The sequence below is a fragment of the Diorhabda carinulata genome, chromosome 6 (genome assembly GCF_026250575.1).
Source record: "Diorhabda carinulata isolate Delta chromosome 6, icDioCari1.1, whole genome shotgun sequence".
In the NCBI taxonomy this organism is placed as follows: domain Eukaryota; kingdom Metazoa; phylum Arthropoda; class Insecta; order Coleoptera; family Chrysomelidae; genus Diorhabda; species Diorhabda carinulata.
In genome coordinates, this window is record NC_079465.1 from 26,737,384 (window position 1) to 26,751,066 (window position 13,683).

At 33.3% G+C, this 13,683-nt stretch overlaps 1 protein-coding gene across 1 annotated transcript in view; it reads left to right on the top strand.

The window, feature by feature from the left end:
• LOC130895183 (transcriptional regulator Myc-A-like) overlaps nucleotides 1–13,683 on the top strand; it is a 143,931-nt gene that overhangs the window by 7,674 nt on the left and 122,574 nt on the right. The window contains exon 2 of the mRNA XM_057802365.1: nucleotides 7,734–8,803. Within this exon, the coding sequence (XP_057658348.1) occupies nucleotides 7,822–8,803 (982 nt within the window). The 5' untranslated portion in view covers nucleotides 7,734–7,821. The remainder of the gene's footprint in view (nucleotides 1–7,733; nucleotides 8,804–13,683) is intronic.

A 13,683-nucleotide genomic window follows, 5' to 3' on the forward strand; every position in this document is an offset into this window, starting at 1 on the left:
TTATGCTTTGGAAGTTTTTGAAAAATTGGCTGTTACAATGTAGTAATGAAAGTTGAAGGTTTCCATAATTAAATGCTCCCTTATCATTGATAAAAACAATTTGCATGGAATTGGTGATTTTCATTTTTTCGCAGAGGAAAAAAGCTTCACTAAAAGATGTCGCAAGAAAATGATTTTTGTTTCGTGTTTTCTGAGCCGAATAATTGAGTAGCCTCGGTATATCATAAATAACTAAGTGCTCAATTAATGCACTAAATACTGCAAACTAGATGAATTTGTCGCAGATGTAATGAGTTTTCCGAGTTTTCTCAGCAGAACACTATCATGATTAATGTCAATTAAACAGCCATGATGCAAAACAACGAGCAATGCGATGCACTATTTCTTGCTTAAAAGCTGATTGTTTCATGCGAGATCGCACTTGCAACATTAGTTTGGTGCCATTTCTATTGCACGAGTTTCTGATCTGCTGATATTACGTCTCTCGCCGAGGATTTCTTTGTTATCTTATGCTTTATTTTCATTCGGACTTTTCCAAATGTTTCCTCATCCATTCTCAAATATGATTTTGTTTGTTTCTTTTCTGTCCATCAGACTCCAAAAGCAAGACAACAGCTGACTACTTTTCCTTGTTTACTTTAGCTTCGTTACTTTCGTTTTTAAACCGCCCCCAAAATTGGAATTTTGATTAGTGAATTGAAAAGAATTTTTGTCCCTTGTCTTACATCATGAAAAGCGACATTTGAAAATTTCATTTTTTAATCGAAAACTTCGAAAAACAATTAGTAATTTACTGTTTTTACCATTAATGAAAATTTACTTTTGTATAAATACATATTTAGTTCAGTACATCTGTTTATTTCAAAGTGCATCAATAAATTGAGTATGAAAGTCTTTTATTGCATATTTTCAATATTTTTGTGCATATTTTCACTAAATGATTCGCATATTTTGGGTTTTCCTTTTGCAAATTTGAGTTTCCTTAGTTATGACCACAATTATCTCGGCAGAAGTCGAATTAAATCACCTAACCTATTCTCCTTTGGGATCGAACGAGTCTATTTGAATCTTGCAGAGTCAAAATAATACGTTCACGTGAAAAATGTATCTTCTTTTTCCTCCGAAATAAACATTTGTATAACTTTGAAGGGGTCTGGAGCAGACAGAACGTTGTCCTTTTAGTTATTTAACAAAAATTTTAACGAATGTACCTTACGATTGTTTCAAGATTTGTTTCATTAAAAGCTATTTTAAATATTTAACAAAAAATTCAACGAAAGGACCTTACGATAGTTTCAAGATTTATTTCATCCAAAGATGTTGTTTTTCCGGACCTTGTATAACTCTTTATACTTCCAAGGGCCTGGGGAGCAGACGAAACTTTGTTTTCAAAAGTCCTTTTAGGTATTTAACAAAAATTTCAACGCAAGGACCTTACAATAGTTTGAGGTTTGTTCAGTTGAAAGATGTTTGTAGGACCTTAGGATTGTATCAAGATTTTTTTCATTGAAAGTTGTTTATTGATCCACCTTGTATAATTTTACGTACTTTGAAGGGATCTGAGGAGCAGACAAAGCTTTATCTTTAGAAGTTATTTTAAATATTTCACAAAAAATTCAACGAAAGGACCTTACGATAGTTTCAATATTTATTTCATCCAAAGATGTTGTTTTTCTTGACCTTGTATAACTCTTTATACTTCCAAGGGCCTGGGGAGCAGACGAAACTTTGTTTTCAAAAGTTCTTTTAGGTATTTAACAAAAATTTCAACGCAAGGACCTTACAATAGTTTGAGGTTTGTTCAGTTGAAAGATGCTTGTAGGACCTTAGGATTGTATAAAGATTTGTTTCATTGAAAGCTGTTTATTGATCCACCTTGTATAATTTTACATACTTTGAAGGGATCTGAGGAGCAGACAAAGCTTTATCTTTAGAAGTTATTTTAAATATTTCACAAAAAATTCAACGAAAGGACTTTACGATAGTTTCAATATTTGTTTCATCCAAAGAAGTTGTTTTTCCGGACCTTGTATAACTCTTTATACTTCCAAGTGCCTGGGGAGCAGACGAAACTTTGTTTTCAAAAGTCCTTTTAGGTATTTAACAAAAATTTCAACGCAAGGACCTTACAATAGTTTGAGGTTTGTTCAATTGAAAGATGTTTGTAGGACCTTAGGATTGTATAAAGATTTGTTTCATTGAAAGCTGTTTATTGATCCACCTTGTATAATTTTACATACTTTGAAGGGATCTGAGGAGCAGACAAAGCTTTATCTTTAGAAGTTATTTTAAATATTTCACAAAAAATTCAACGAAAGGACCTTACGATAGTTTCAAGATTTGTTTCATCCAAAGATGTTGTTTTTCTTGACCTTGTATAACTCTTTATACTTCCAAGGGCCTGGGGAGCAGACGAAACTTTGTTTTCAAAAGTTCTTTTAGGTATTTAACAAAAATTTCAACGCAAGGACCTTACAATAGTTTGAGGTTTGTTCAGTTGAAAGATGTTTGTAGGACCTTAGGATTGTATAAAGATTTGTTTCATTGAAAGCTGTTTATTGATCCACCTTGTATAATTTTACATACTTTGAAGGGATCTGAGGAGCAGACAAAGCTTTATCTTTAGAAGTTATTTTAAATATTTCACAAAAAATTCAACGAAAGGACCTTACGATAGTTTCAATATTTGTTTCATCCAAAGAAGTTGTTTTTCCGGACCTTGTATAACTCTTTATACTTCCAAGGGCCTGGGGAGCAGACGAAACTTTGTTTTCAAAAGTTCTTTTAGGTATTTAACAAAAATTTCAACGCAAGAACCTTACGATAGTTTGAGGTTTGTTCAATTGAAAGATGTTTGTAGGACCTTAGGATTGTATAAAGATTTGTTTCATTGAAAGCTGTTTATTGATCCACCTTGTATAATTTTACATACTTTGAAGGGATCTGAGGAGCAGACAAAGCTTTATCTTTAGAAGTTATTTTAAATATTTCACAAAAAATTCAACGAAAGGACCTTACGATAGTTTCAAGATTTGTTTCATCCAAAGATGTTGTTTTTCTTGACCTTGTATAACTCTTTATACTTCCAAGGGCCTGGGGAGCAGACGAAACTTTGTTTTCAAAAGTTCTTTTAGGTATTTAACAAAAATTTCAACGCAAGGACCTTACAATAGTTTGAGGTTTGTTCAGTTGAAAGATGTTTGTAGGACCTTAGGATTGTATAAAGATTTGTTTCATTGAAAGCTGTTTATTGATCCACCTTGTATAATTTTACATACTTTGAAGGGATCTGAGGAGCAGACAAAGCTTTATCTTTAGAAGTTATTTTAAATATTTCACAAAAAATTCAACGAAAGGACCTTACGATAGTTTCAATATTTATTTCATCCAAAGATGTTGTTTTTCTTGACCTTGTATAACTCTTTATACTTCCAAGGGCCTGGGGAGCAGACGAAACTTTGTTTTCAAAAGTTCTTTTAGGTATTTAACAAAAATTTCAACGCAAGGACCTTACAATAGTTTGAGGTTTGTTCAGTTGAAAGATGCTTGTAGGACCTTAGGATTGTATAAAGATTTGTTTCATTGAAAGCTGTTTATTGATCCACCTTGTATAATTTTACATACTTTGAAGGGATCTGAGGAGCAGACAAAGCTTTATCTTTAGAAGTTATTTTAAATATTTCACAAAAAATTCAACGAAAGGACCTTACGATAGTTTCAATATTTATTTCATCCAAAGATGTTGTTTTTCTTGACCTTGTGTAACTCTTTATACTTTCAAGGGTCTGGGGAGCAGACTAAACTTTGTTTTCAAAAGTTCTTTTAGGTATTTAACAAAAATTTCAACGCAAGAACCTTACGATAGTTTGAGGTTTGTTCAATTGAAAGATGTTTGTAGGACCTTAGGATTGTATAAAGATTTGTTTCATTGAAAGCTGTTTATTGATCCACCTTGTATAATTTTACATACTTTGAAGGGATCTGAGGAGCAGACAAAGCTTTATCTTTAGAAGTTATTTTAAATATTTCACAAAAAATTCAACGAAAGGACCTTACGATAGTTTCAATATTTATTTCATCCAAAGATGTTGTTTTTCTTGACCTTGTGTAACTCTTTATACTTTCAAGGGTCTGGGGAGCAGACTAAAGTTTGTTTTCAAAAGTTCTTTTAGGTATTTAACAAAAATTTCAACGCAAGAACCTTACGATAGTTTGAGGTTTGTTCAATTGAAAGATGTTTGTAGGACCTTAGGATTGTATAAAGATTTGTTTCATTGAAAGCTGTTTATTGATCCACCTTGTATAATTTTACATACTTTGAAGGGATCTGAGGAGCAGACAAAGCTTTATCTTTAGAAGTTATTTTAAATATTTCACAAAAAATTCAACGAAAGGACTTTACGATAGTTTCAATATTTATTTCATCCAAAGATGTTGTTTTTCTTGACCTTGTGTAACTCTTTATACTTTCCAAGGGTCTGGGGAGCAGACGAAACTTTGTTTTCAAAAGTCCTTTTAGGTATTTAACAAAAATTTCAACGCAAGAACCTTACGATAGTTTGAGGTTTGTTCAGTTGAAAGATGCTTGTAGGACCTTAGGATTGTATAAAGATTTGTTTCATTGAAAGCTGTTTATTGATCCACCTTGTATAATTTTACGTACTTTGAAGGGATCTGAGGAGCAGACAAAGCTTTGTCTTAAGAAGTTATTTTAATTATTTAACAAAAATTTCAACGCAAGGACCTTACAATAGTTTGAGGTTTGTTCAGTTGAAAGATGTTTGTAGGACCTTAGGATTGTATCAAGATTTGTTTTGTTTAAAGATGTTTATTGATTCACCTTGTATAACTCTTGTATACTTATTCAAAATAATTGAAACGTTGGATACGATCGTGTGATGAATTAGAAACCCAACTGGATAATCATTACGCGAGCTTTTAAGAAACGACGACGCGATTTTTTTTCATATCGTGATAATAAAAAAAAACTAGCTTCTTCATAACCGTCAAAATGTTCCGGCTAATTACTATTTGGAACACCACAATGATTTTCGTAAAATTCAGTTCGTCGACCAACGCACGTCGAACTATTCCAAGACGAGAATAAAAAAAACGAGTACATTTGACTTTTTTTTATCATTATCATCAGGCATATGTACCCGCATATGGGGCACTATTTTTAGTGAGATTTTTTTTAACGGATCGTCTGACCATTAGCGGGTAAGAAATATTACTATTCATTGCAATTAGGGCTGCTAAATCTTTGGTAGTGAAAGCTCTGGACGGGAAAGAAAAAAGCAGTATCAAGTGTAATACAAGATAGGTGCAAATATGGTGGATATTTAATTGTGGCTGGATGCGTTATCCTGATATAAGAGAACCTCGTTCTATGTTCCTTTTATAAGTTGCAACCAACCTATTTATAAAAGTTTTAATGTGGAATCAAAAGTTTAAAGAGGGAAAATGTACTACTGCCCGTGTAGGTTTATATGACCATTCAAATATTTACAAAGTAGCATACAAAAAACTCGTTATTATAATTTTTTATAACTTGTTCATTTGAACACATTCGGAGCATTTTCACACAGGAAAATCTTCGATCTCATCGAACGGAATGAATTTATTATACTAATTGAGTGGATCCGTTTCACAAATAAAATACTAAGCATGGGAACAGAAAATAATCCGAGGGGGCTAAATCTAGCGAATAGGTTGCATGAGGTAGCAATTCAAACTTTAATTCATCGATTTAGGCAATTGCAATAACGAATGTTTGTGTGCAGGTGCATTGTCTTTCTTCTTAACCAAATGCTGCCGTTTTTGCTTAAATTTTTCGCTCAAATTTTGCAGTAAATTCGCATAATACTCACCGTTGATAGTTTTTTCTTGTTCAAGATTGTCAATGAAAATTATCCCGCGCGAGACTCAAAAAACCGACGCATAACCTTGCCTGCAGATGAAACGGTCTTTGCGAGTCGGTTCTCAATTTTCAGTACATTGGAATGGAATTGCCAAATAATCGATGGAAACATCTTCCATTGTGAGAGCAGCTTTCTCCTCTCCAAATTTTCAGTTAATATGCGATGAACTTTTTGAAGTGTCTACTATGTCTACAGTTCCGCTTTGTGGATTTTCTTCAACTTTTCTGGAGTCGTCACCTCATTTGATGGACCACCGCGATGCAGATTTTCGCAGGTCGTACAGCCTCGTTTAAACTATTCTAGTCGATATTTTACTGTTGATAACGAACAGTCTTTCCCAGAGAAGAATACGTGGTATTTTTCAAGCAAATATCGCCATCTCCAGGTCAGGCCACGTACTTTTTGGGACATCTTACGCGGTTGACTATAAACTAATTTATTCAGGTTTTCCCTGTTTATTTTTCTAATTCATTTATAGAAAGATTCATCGATAATCACAATAATAACAAAGTAATCTTAATATTGATAAACAATAATTATTTATTATGTATATAAAACATTCTAGATTATTTATATTTACAAGGTTAGAGATAATTGAAAAAAAAAATCTGTAAGGAAGAAATACAATAATGAAGTTTAATTAGATTTAAAATTAATCTATCAATCAATGAGTTTTAAGGAAATTGTGTTGAATATTTCCTTTATTGATAATGATAAATTAGATTTAACGTAAATGGATATACAGGGTGGCGAATCAATTTTCTAAACGTTCTAAATAAAGAAAAACAGACTGTTATTGATGTAGTTGCATTTGGGGAATATTGATAAAGCACAATATATAAAATATTCTTTTCTATTCCATAAATTCTTTTCTTTAATTGGTTCTTTTACCCTAGTATTTAAAAAACGGGTTTTCGGTGGTAACTTGCAACAAATAACTTCACATTTAAATGATATAAAGGAATTATTCATTCACAACATAAATTATTTCATAATCACCCCCAGCTGACTTCAAACTAATTATTTGTATGAAATTTACATTCATACAAAAAAATTTTTAGACGTTTTGGGGGTGGTGAACTTCGGACCTAAAGAACCCCCCGTAGATCCGCCATTGCCAAGTCCAGCAGTAATTCATTCAATAATTCAGTTTACAGTAACGAAACTAATGTCAATATCAATCAGGAAAAAAATTTACGTTCACTATTCAAACATGTTCACCTTCTACTACAAATTTTCCTTTTTTCAACTTCTCTATTTCCACACGTACTATCGTCAATTTCTTCAATATTAGTTGGGGTTTTAGTGTTTGCCTTTGGATCTTTTTTCACCCATCTTCTCCTCTTTATTTCATTCGGCTTAGAACATCTTCTGACGTTATATCTTCTTCCTCTTTCAATAGGATCAGATCCTGTTCAATCTTGTACGTTTGGCCCTCTTCCTGGATCTTCCTGAGAAGCTGAACTCTAGCTCTCGTACCACCTCTTTGGTGGTCTGCCTACAAGTCTGCGTGTCTTCGGTCGCTGAGTTTTAGCCCACTGTCTTCTAGCATTCTTTCTAGAAGATCCCTCCAGAATCTTTTTCGTGCCCTGACCCATCTCACCACATCCTCTACGCCCAATCCTTATAACTTCATATGCCAATTTCCAAATGATGATTGGGCTTCATTGAATTTTTCTTGTACGTACACGCCAGTACTTTCAAACGACATCTAGTAACAAAAATCGGAACAGTCGGTGCGCCTTTGGTCCTTACAGATGTTTAAAACATGCTTGTCCAACGTTTGTCCTAATTATTTGTTTTTTGTTTCAGAAGCTGCCTATACATAGCTGTCTTTAACCAGGGCCAATTGTGATATTAGAATAAGTGTTAATTATAGACGATAGATTAGTATAAAAATATGCTTGTTAAAAAATTCGATGCACACGATCGGAGAAATTTATTAGAATGTTATTTCCCCCACAACATGTGGGCGAGATACGAAATCAAAAAAATCGAAGCACAAGATAATAAATCTCAGGACGCCAAGTCACAAGATAACAAAGATGTTAAGTCGCAGGATACCAAACTCGAAGAGTCCAATTCGCAAGGTACCAACACTCAGAACGCCTCTCCACAAGTGAACACATCGCAAGTAATCAGATCCGAAGATATGGGATGGCTTGGTATGTCCAGCGAAGAAATTGAATTACTCGATTGGGGATACGACGAAGAATACATAGAATCTTTGGAAATTAGAGGAGATGATAACGATTTCGACGATATTCGAATATACGATCCAAAATTACAAGACGTGATAGATGAAATGTTTTGTTTGGAGAACTTACCGTCGTATAAAAAACGTAAATATTTGAAAAAGATACTTCACGATTGTATGTGGAACGGTCATTGTGGTAGCAAAGAACATCCATCAGATGAATTCCGATCGTATTCGGGATCATTCGTCCCGACGCCTCTAACGCCGATTAAATCTCCTATGGCTCCTTATAAAATGGATCAAATGTGCAAACCCGTTTACAATGGTCAGCAGAGTTTGCTAAAGTCCCATTACAGACCTACCACGCTTCTTCAGACTCCTCCTATGTCCGATGACGAAGAAATAAAATCGAATCCCACTAACGTGCTTAAATTGCTTAACGAAGCTATCGATGAATGCGATCTTGAAGAAGATAGTGACTTGTGCGATTATTTCGAAGATACCGATATCAAAGAAGAAATAAATATCAATGATTTCGAAGAAGATGAGGAAGATACTGAGGTTCTTCCGGTTGTTGAACCATTAAAAACTTTCCATGCCGCTGAGAGCGACCACAGCTATCACAAAGGGAAATACTGTGCTTCGGGATCGGCTGCGTTTGGAATTGATACTCCTTCTGATTCTGGTAAGTCGAATTCAGTTATTAGTTATATAATTATTTATATATGTGTCACTGGATATGTAGAACCAAGTCTTTTTTTTAAGTTTAGCCTTATTTGGCATTCTGTACAAACTACCATTCGATCTCATATCAATGTATAGATCATAGTGTGGTTCAAACTGAGAAAAGAAAAATATTTCATTGGTTCTGAGTGTACGTTTAGAATGATTAAAATGAATTTATTGTTCTAGTTATTTATAGGATACGAAATTATCTAATAGGCGCGTTGAAAACCGCGCTACGTTTTCGTTTTTTCATAACGTCTGGCTATTTCGAATATTCTTGTTATGTAATATGTAGACAGAAGAAATGTTGTTACATCTGTTTAGGTAAGAAGTGAAAACTCGAATTTTTGGCATTTATCCAAATAACAAAGTTTTGCTGGTTTTCCCGAGAAGCGAAATATACGTCGGAAACATAATTATGCAGCAGGTTTTTTTAATCACTTCCTTATTGGCTTGGAACTTTTGATATATTCTGTGCCAGACTTCTAACTTCACCCTATAGGTGACGTGAAAATAAAATTTCTCATACAAAGAAAGTTGATTCTATCGATCATTTCGTTTCTTATTTCTACCGATATTGCATATACCAAATTCAATTAGAAATGTTTCATTACAATTTATGGTAATTTTCTTAAGAATGTCTCTTTATAGCGAACGGTTTTATTGGCATGTGTAACGGTTTTAAAATCTACATATCTAATAAACCATAAATTTTATCGAGTTAAACAAAGAGAACCTTTTTGTCGAAGAATCGATTGAAAAACTTCTACCCAGCCTTCAGATAATAGTGTAGAATTATTTACTCCATCAATCACACTACGAAGACATACGTAATCATCCAGTAGAAAGTGATAACGTTCGAATGTATAATTTAGAAAATATACTCAAATATAGGTTCTGTTTTCGCAACTTCAAAGACCTAAAACTCAGAAACGAGAATTTTTTTCTCGTTTTCACGTGTCCGTGTCCGTGTCATTACAGATAAATCTGAATATTTCCTAAAATTTTCATAAATGTACCCAAGATAATACAATGTGTTGGTTATTTATTGGTCTTTTCTGATCATAAACTTAACATAACAATAGAAAAAGGTTTGGAGTGGTCAAAAACCCTCTGTATCAAAGTTTAAATACCCAAATCGTAAGGTTTTTCTCAATAAGTATGTACGTATTTGCAAATAAAGGTCAATTTATTGTAATTCCAATAGAAAAAGGTTTGGAGTGGTCAAAAACCCTCTGTATCAAAGTTTAAATACCCAAATCGTAAGGTTTTTCTCAATAAGTATGTACGTATTTGCAAATAAAGGTCAATTTATTGTAATTCCAATAGAAAAAGGTTTGGAGTGGTCAAAAACCCTCTGTATCAAAGTTTAAATACCCAAATCGTAAGGTTTTTCTCAATAAGTATGTACGTATTTGCAAATAAAGGTCAATTTATTGTAATTCCAATAGAAAAAGGTTTGGAGTGGTCAAAAACCCTCTGTATCAAAGTTTCAATACCCAAATCGTAAGGTTTTTCTCAATAAGTATGTACGTATTTGCAAATAAAGGTCAATTTATTGTAATTCCAATAGAAAAAGGTTTGGAGTGGTCAAAAACCCTCTGTATCAAAGTTTAAATACCCAAATCGTAAGGTTTTTCTCAATAAGTATGTACGTATTTGCAAATAAAGGTCAATTTATTGTAATTCCAATAGAAAAAGGTTTGGAGTGGTCAAAAACCCTCTGTATCAAAGTTTCAATACCCAAATCGTAAGGTTTTTCTCAATAAGTATGTACGTATTTGCAAATAATGGTCAATTTATTGTAATTCCAATAAAAAAAGGTTTGGAGTGGTCAAAAACCCTCTGTATCAAAGTTTAAATACCCAAATCGTAAGGTTTTTCTCAATAAGTATGTACGTATTTGCAAATAAAGGTCAATTTATTGTAATTCCAATAGAAAAAGGTTTGAAGTGGTCAAAAACCCTCTGTATCAAAGTTTAAATACCCAAATCGTAAGGTTTTTCTCAATAAGTATGTACGTATTTGCAAATAAAGGTCAATTTATTGTAATTCCAATAGAAAAAGGTTTGGAGTGGTCAAAAACCCTCTGTATCAAAGTTTAAATACCCAAATCGTAAGGTTTTTCTCAATAAGTATGTACGTATTTGCAAATAAAGGTCAATTTATTGTAATTCCAATAGAAAAAGGTTTGGAGTGGTCAAAAACCCTCTGTATCAAAGTTTAAATACCCAAATCGTAAGGTTTTTCTCAATAAGTATGTACGTATTTGCAAATAAAGGTCAATTTATTGTAATTCCAATAGAAAAAGGTTTGGAGTGGTCAAAAACCCTCTGTATCAAAGTTTAAATACCCAAATCGTAAGGTTTTTCTCAATAAGTATGTACGTATTTGCAAATAAAGGTCAATTTAATGTAATTCCAATAGAAAAAGGTTTGGAGTGGTCAAAAACCCTCTGTATCAAAGTTTAAATACCCAAATCGTAAGGTTTTTCTCAATAAGTATGTACGTATTTGCAAATAAAGGTCAATTTATTGTAATTCCAATAGAAAAAGGTTTGGAGTGGTCAAAAACCCTCTGTATCAAAGTTTAAATACCCAAATCGTAAGGTTTTTCTCAATAAGTATGTACGTATTTGCAAATAAAGGTCAATTTAATGTAATTCCAATAGAAAAAGGTTTGGAGTGGTCAAAAACCCTCTGTATCAAAGTTTAAATACCCAAATCGTAAGGTTTTTCTCAATAAGTATGTACGTATTTGCAAATAAAGGTCAATTTATTGTAATTCCAATAGAAAAAGGTTTGGAGTGGTCAAAAACCCTCTGTATCAAAGTTTAAATACCCAAATCGTAAGGTTTTTCTCAATAAGTATGTACGTATTTGCAAATAAAGGTCAATTTATTGTAATTCCAATAGAAAAAGGTTTGGAGTGGTCAAAAACCCTCTGTATCAAAGTTTAAATACCCAAATCGTAAGGTTTTTCTCAATAAGTATGTACGTATTTGCAAATAAAGGTCAATTTATTGTAATTCCAATAGAAAAAGGTTTGGAGTGGTCAAAAACCCTCTGTATCAAAGTTTAAATACCCAAATCGTAAGGTTTTTCTCAATAAGTATGTACGTATTTGCAAATAAAGGTCAATTTATTGTAATTCCAATAGAAAAAGGTTTGGAGTGGTCAAAAACCCTCTGTATCAAAGTTTAAATACCCAAATCGTAAGGTTTTTCTCAATAAGTATGTACGTATTTGCAAATAAAGGTCAATTTATTGTAATTCCAATAGAAAAGGATTTGGAGTGGTCAAAAACCGTCTATTAAACCTCTAACCTATGTGGTTTTAAACGTAATTTTATTTAAAAAACGTGGTAGTTGACTTTATACTTACAAATATCAAGAATAAATCTTCGCCTTGTTATTTAAATACATTTTATTCTCTTAGCTAGTTCATAGTTTATAGTTGTGGACGGCCAGGGAGCCGTTGAGCACATTGGCCTTCTGATAGGCCCGTCGTGCCCCACTTGACGTTACCAAAGTCCGATGTCTTTTGAGAAGCCGATCAGTCGCTTTGGTTTGAACCCTCTGATATCGTTAGGCAGGTTTTGGGTGTTTCCCCAGGTGTTTAAAGCGCGCCCGTGTGATTGCAGGACACTCACAGATAACGTGGTCTGCAGTTTCGTCCTTCTCCATGCACCAGCGGCACTCCGTATCATCCGTGATGCCCATGGTGTGAAGGTGAAGGTCTTAGATGGCAATGTCCAGTTACATGTCTCTTAGCTAGTTTTGAAATTAAAATTCAGATGTTCATAAATCGTTCGTGTAGGAATGTATGTTCAGAACATATGCGGAGGAAATTGTAGAATTCTGGTATAAAATACGCTAATAGCCTATTTAGGTCATGTGTGGTTACAAAAGGGGGCCAAGTGCCAAGGGCAAATCAAAAATTCAAATCACTTCGAAATCTATTGTCGCGTTAACAATAATAGTACAGTAAAATAAGGTTTTGGGGCGAAAAAATGATAATGATTGTTTGCCAGAAACTGGTTTGGAGGAAGCTAAAAAAAATTGAGTTTAAAAGAAAAAGATGCATTTCTGATTAATTATACTAAACAGAAACTGTTCTTATAGTGTGAAAGTTTATTAAATTTCTTACAAAAAGATCTTGCTTGGAGTTAGTCGTTTTCTTACAAAAATCAATTGGTACCCAGGATGTAAGATTGCCTTATTATTTTACAGCAGTACAGGAAAATAAACTTCGTGGAGGCAATCATAAAAGACCTTCAAGTTTTATGGAAACGCTGATTTTTTTTTTCAAAGTTTGGACCGAACTTCCCGTTGTTTTCCAGGTCTTCCTTAAATTGTTAAAATTCTTTTCGCAATAAAAAATGAAAATAACCTTCAATATGCGTTTTGTAGTTAAGGAATCAATTTCAAACTTTCTGCTAGATTTCCAAAAAACTTGGACATCTTCAAGGATACATTTTTCTCACGCAGTTCAAAATTTTGTTGTCCGGAGCCGTTCCTTCAAAAGACATTGTCCAAAAGTACATATCCATGTAGAGACTTTCTTAAAAAATGAACGGAAAACAACATGCATTACAACGGACTTATTTTACAATGATTTTCAACCTCCATATCCATATACCATTTCCATAATCACCATCACCGTAAGTTTTAAAATCGATCCATGATTTTTTTCAATTCGCGGCGGTTGCCAACAACATTCATAATAAAATTTCAAACACAATCATCCCTGTAGTACAGACTTGATAGTACACTATGTTAGAGCAACCTAAAACCAGTACTTGAGTACGAGGGTGGTTCCAAAAGTACACATTCTATAC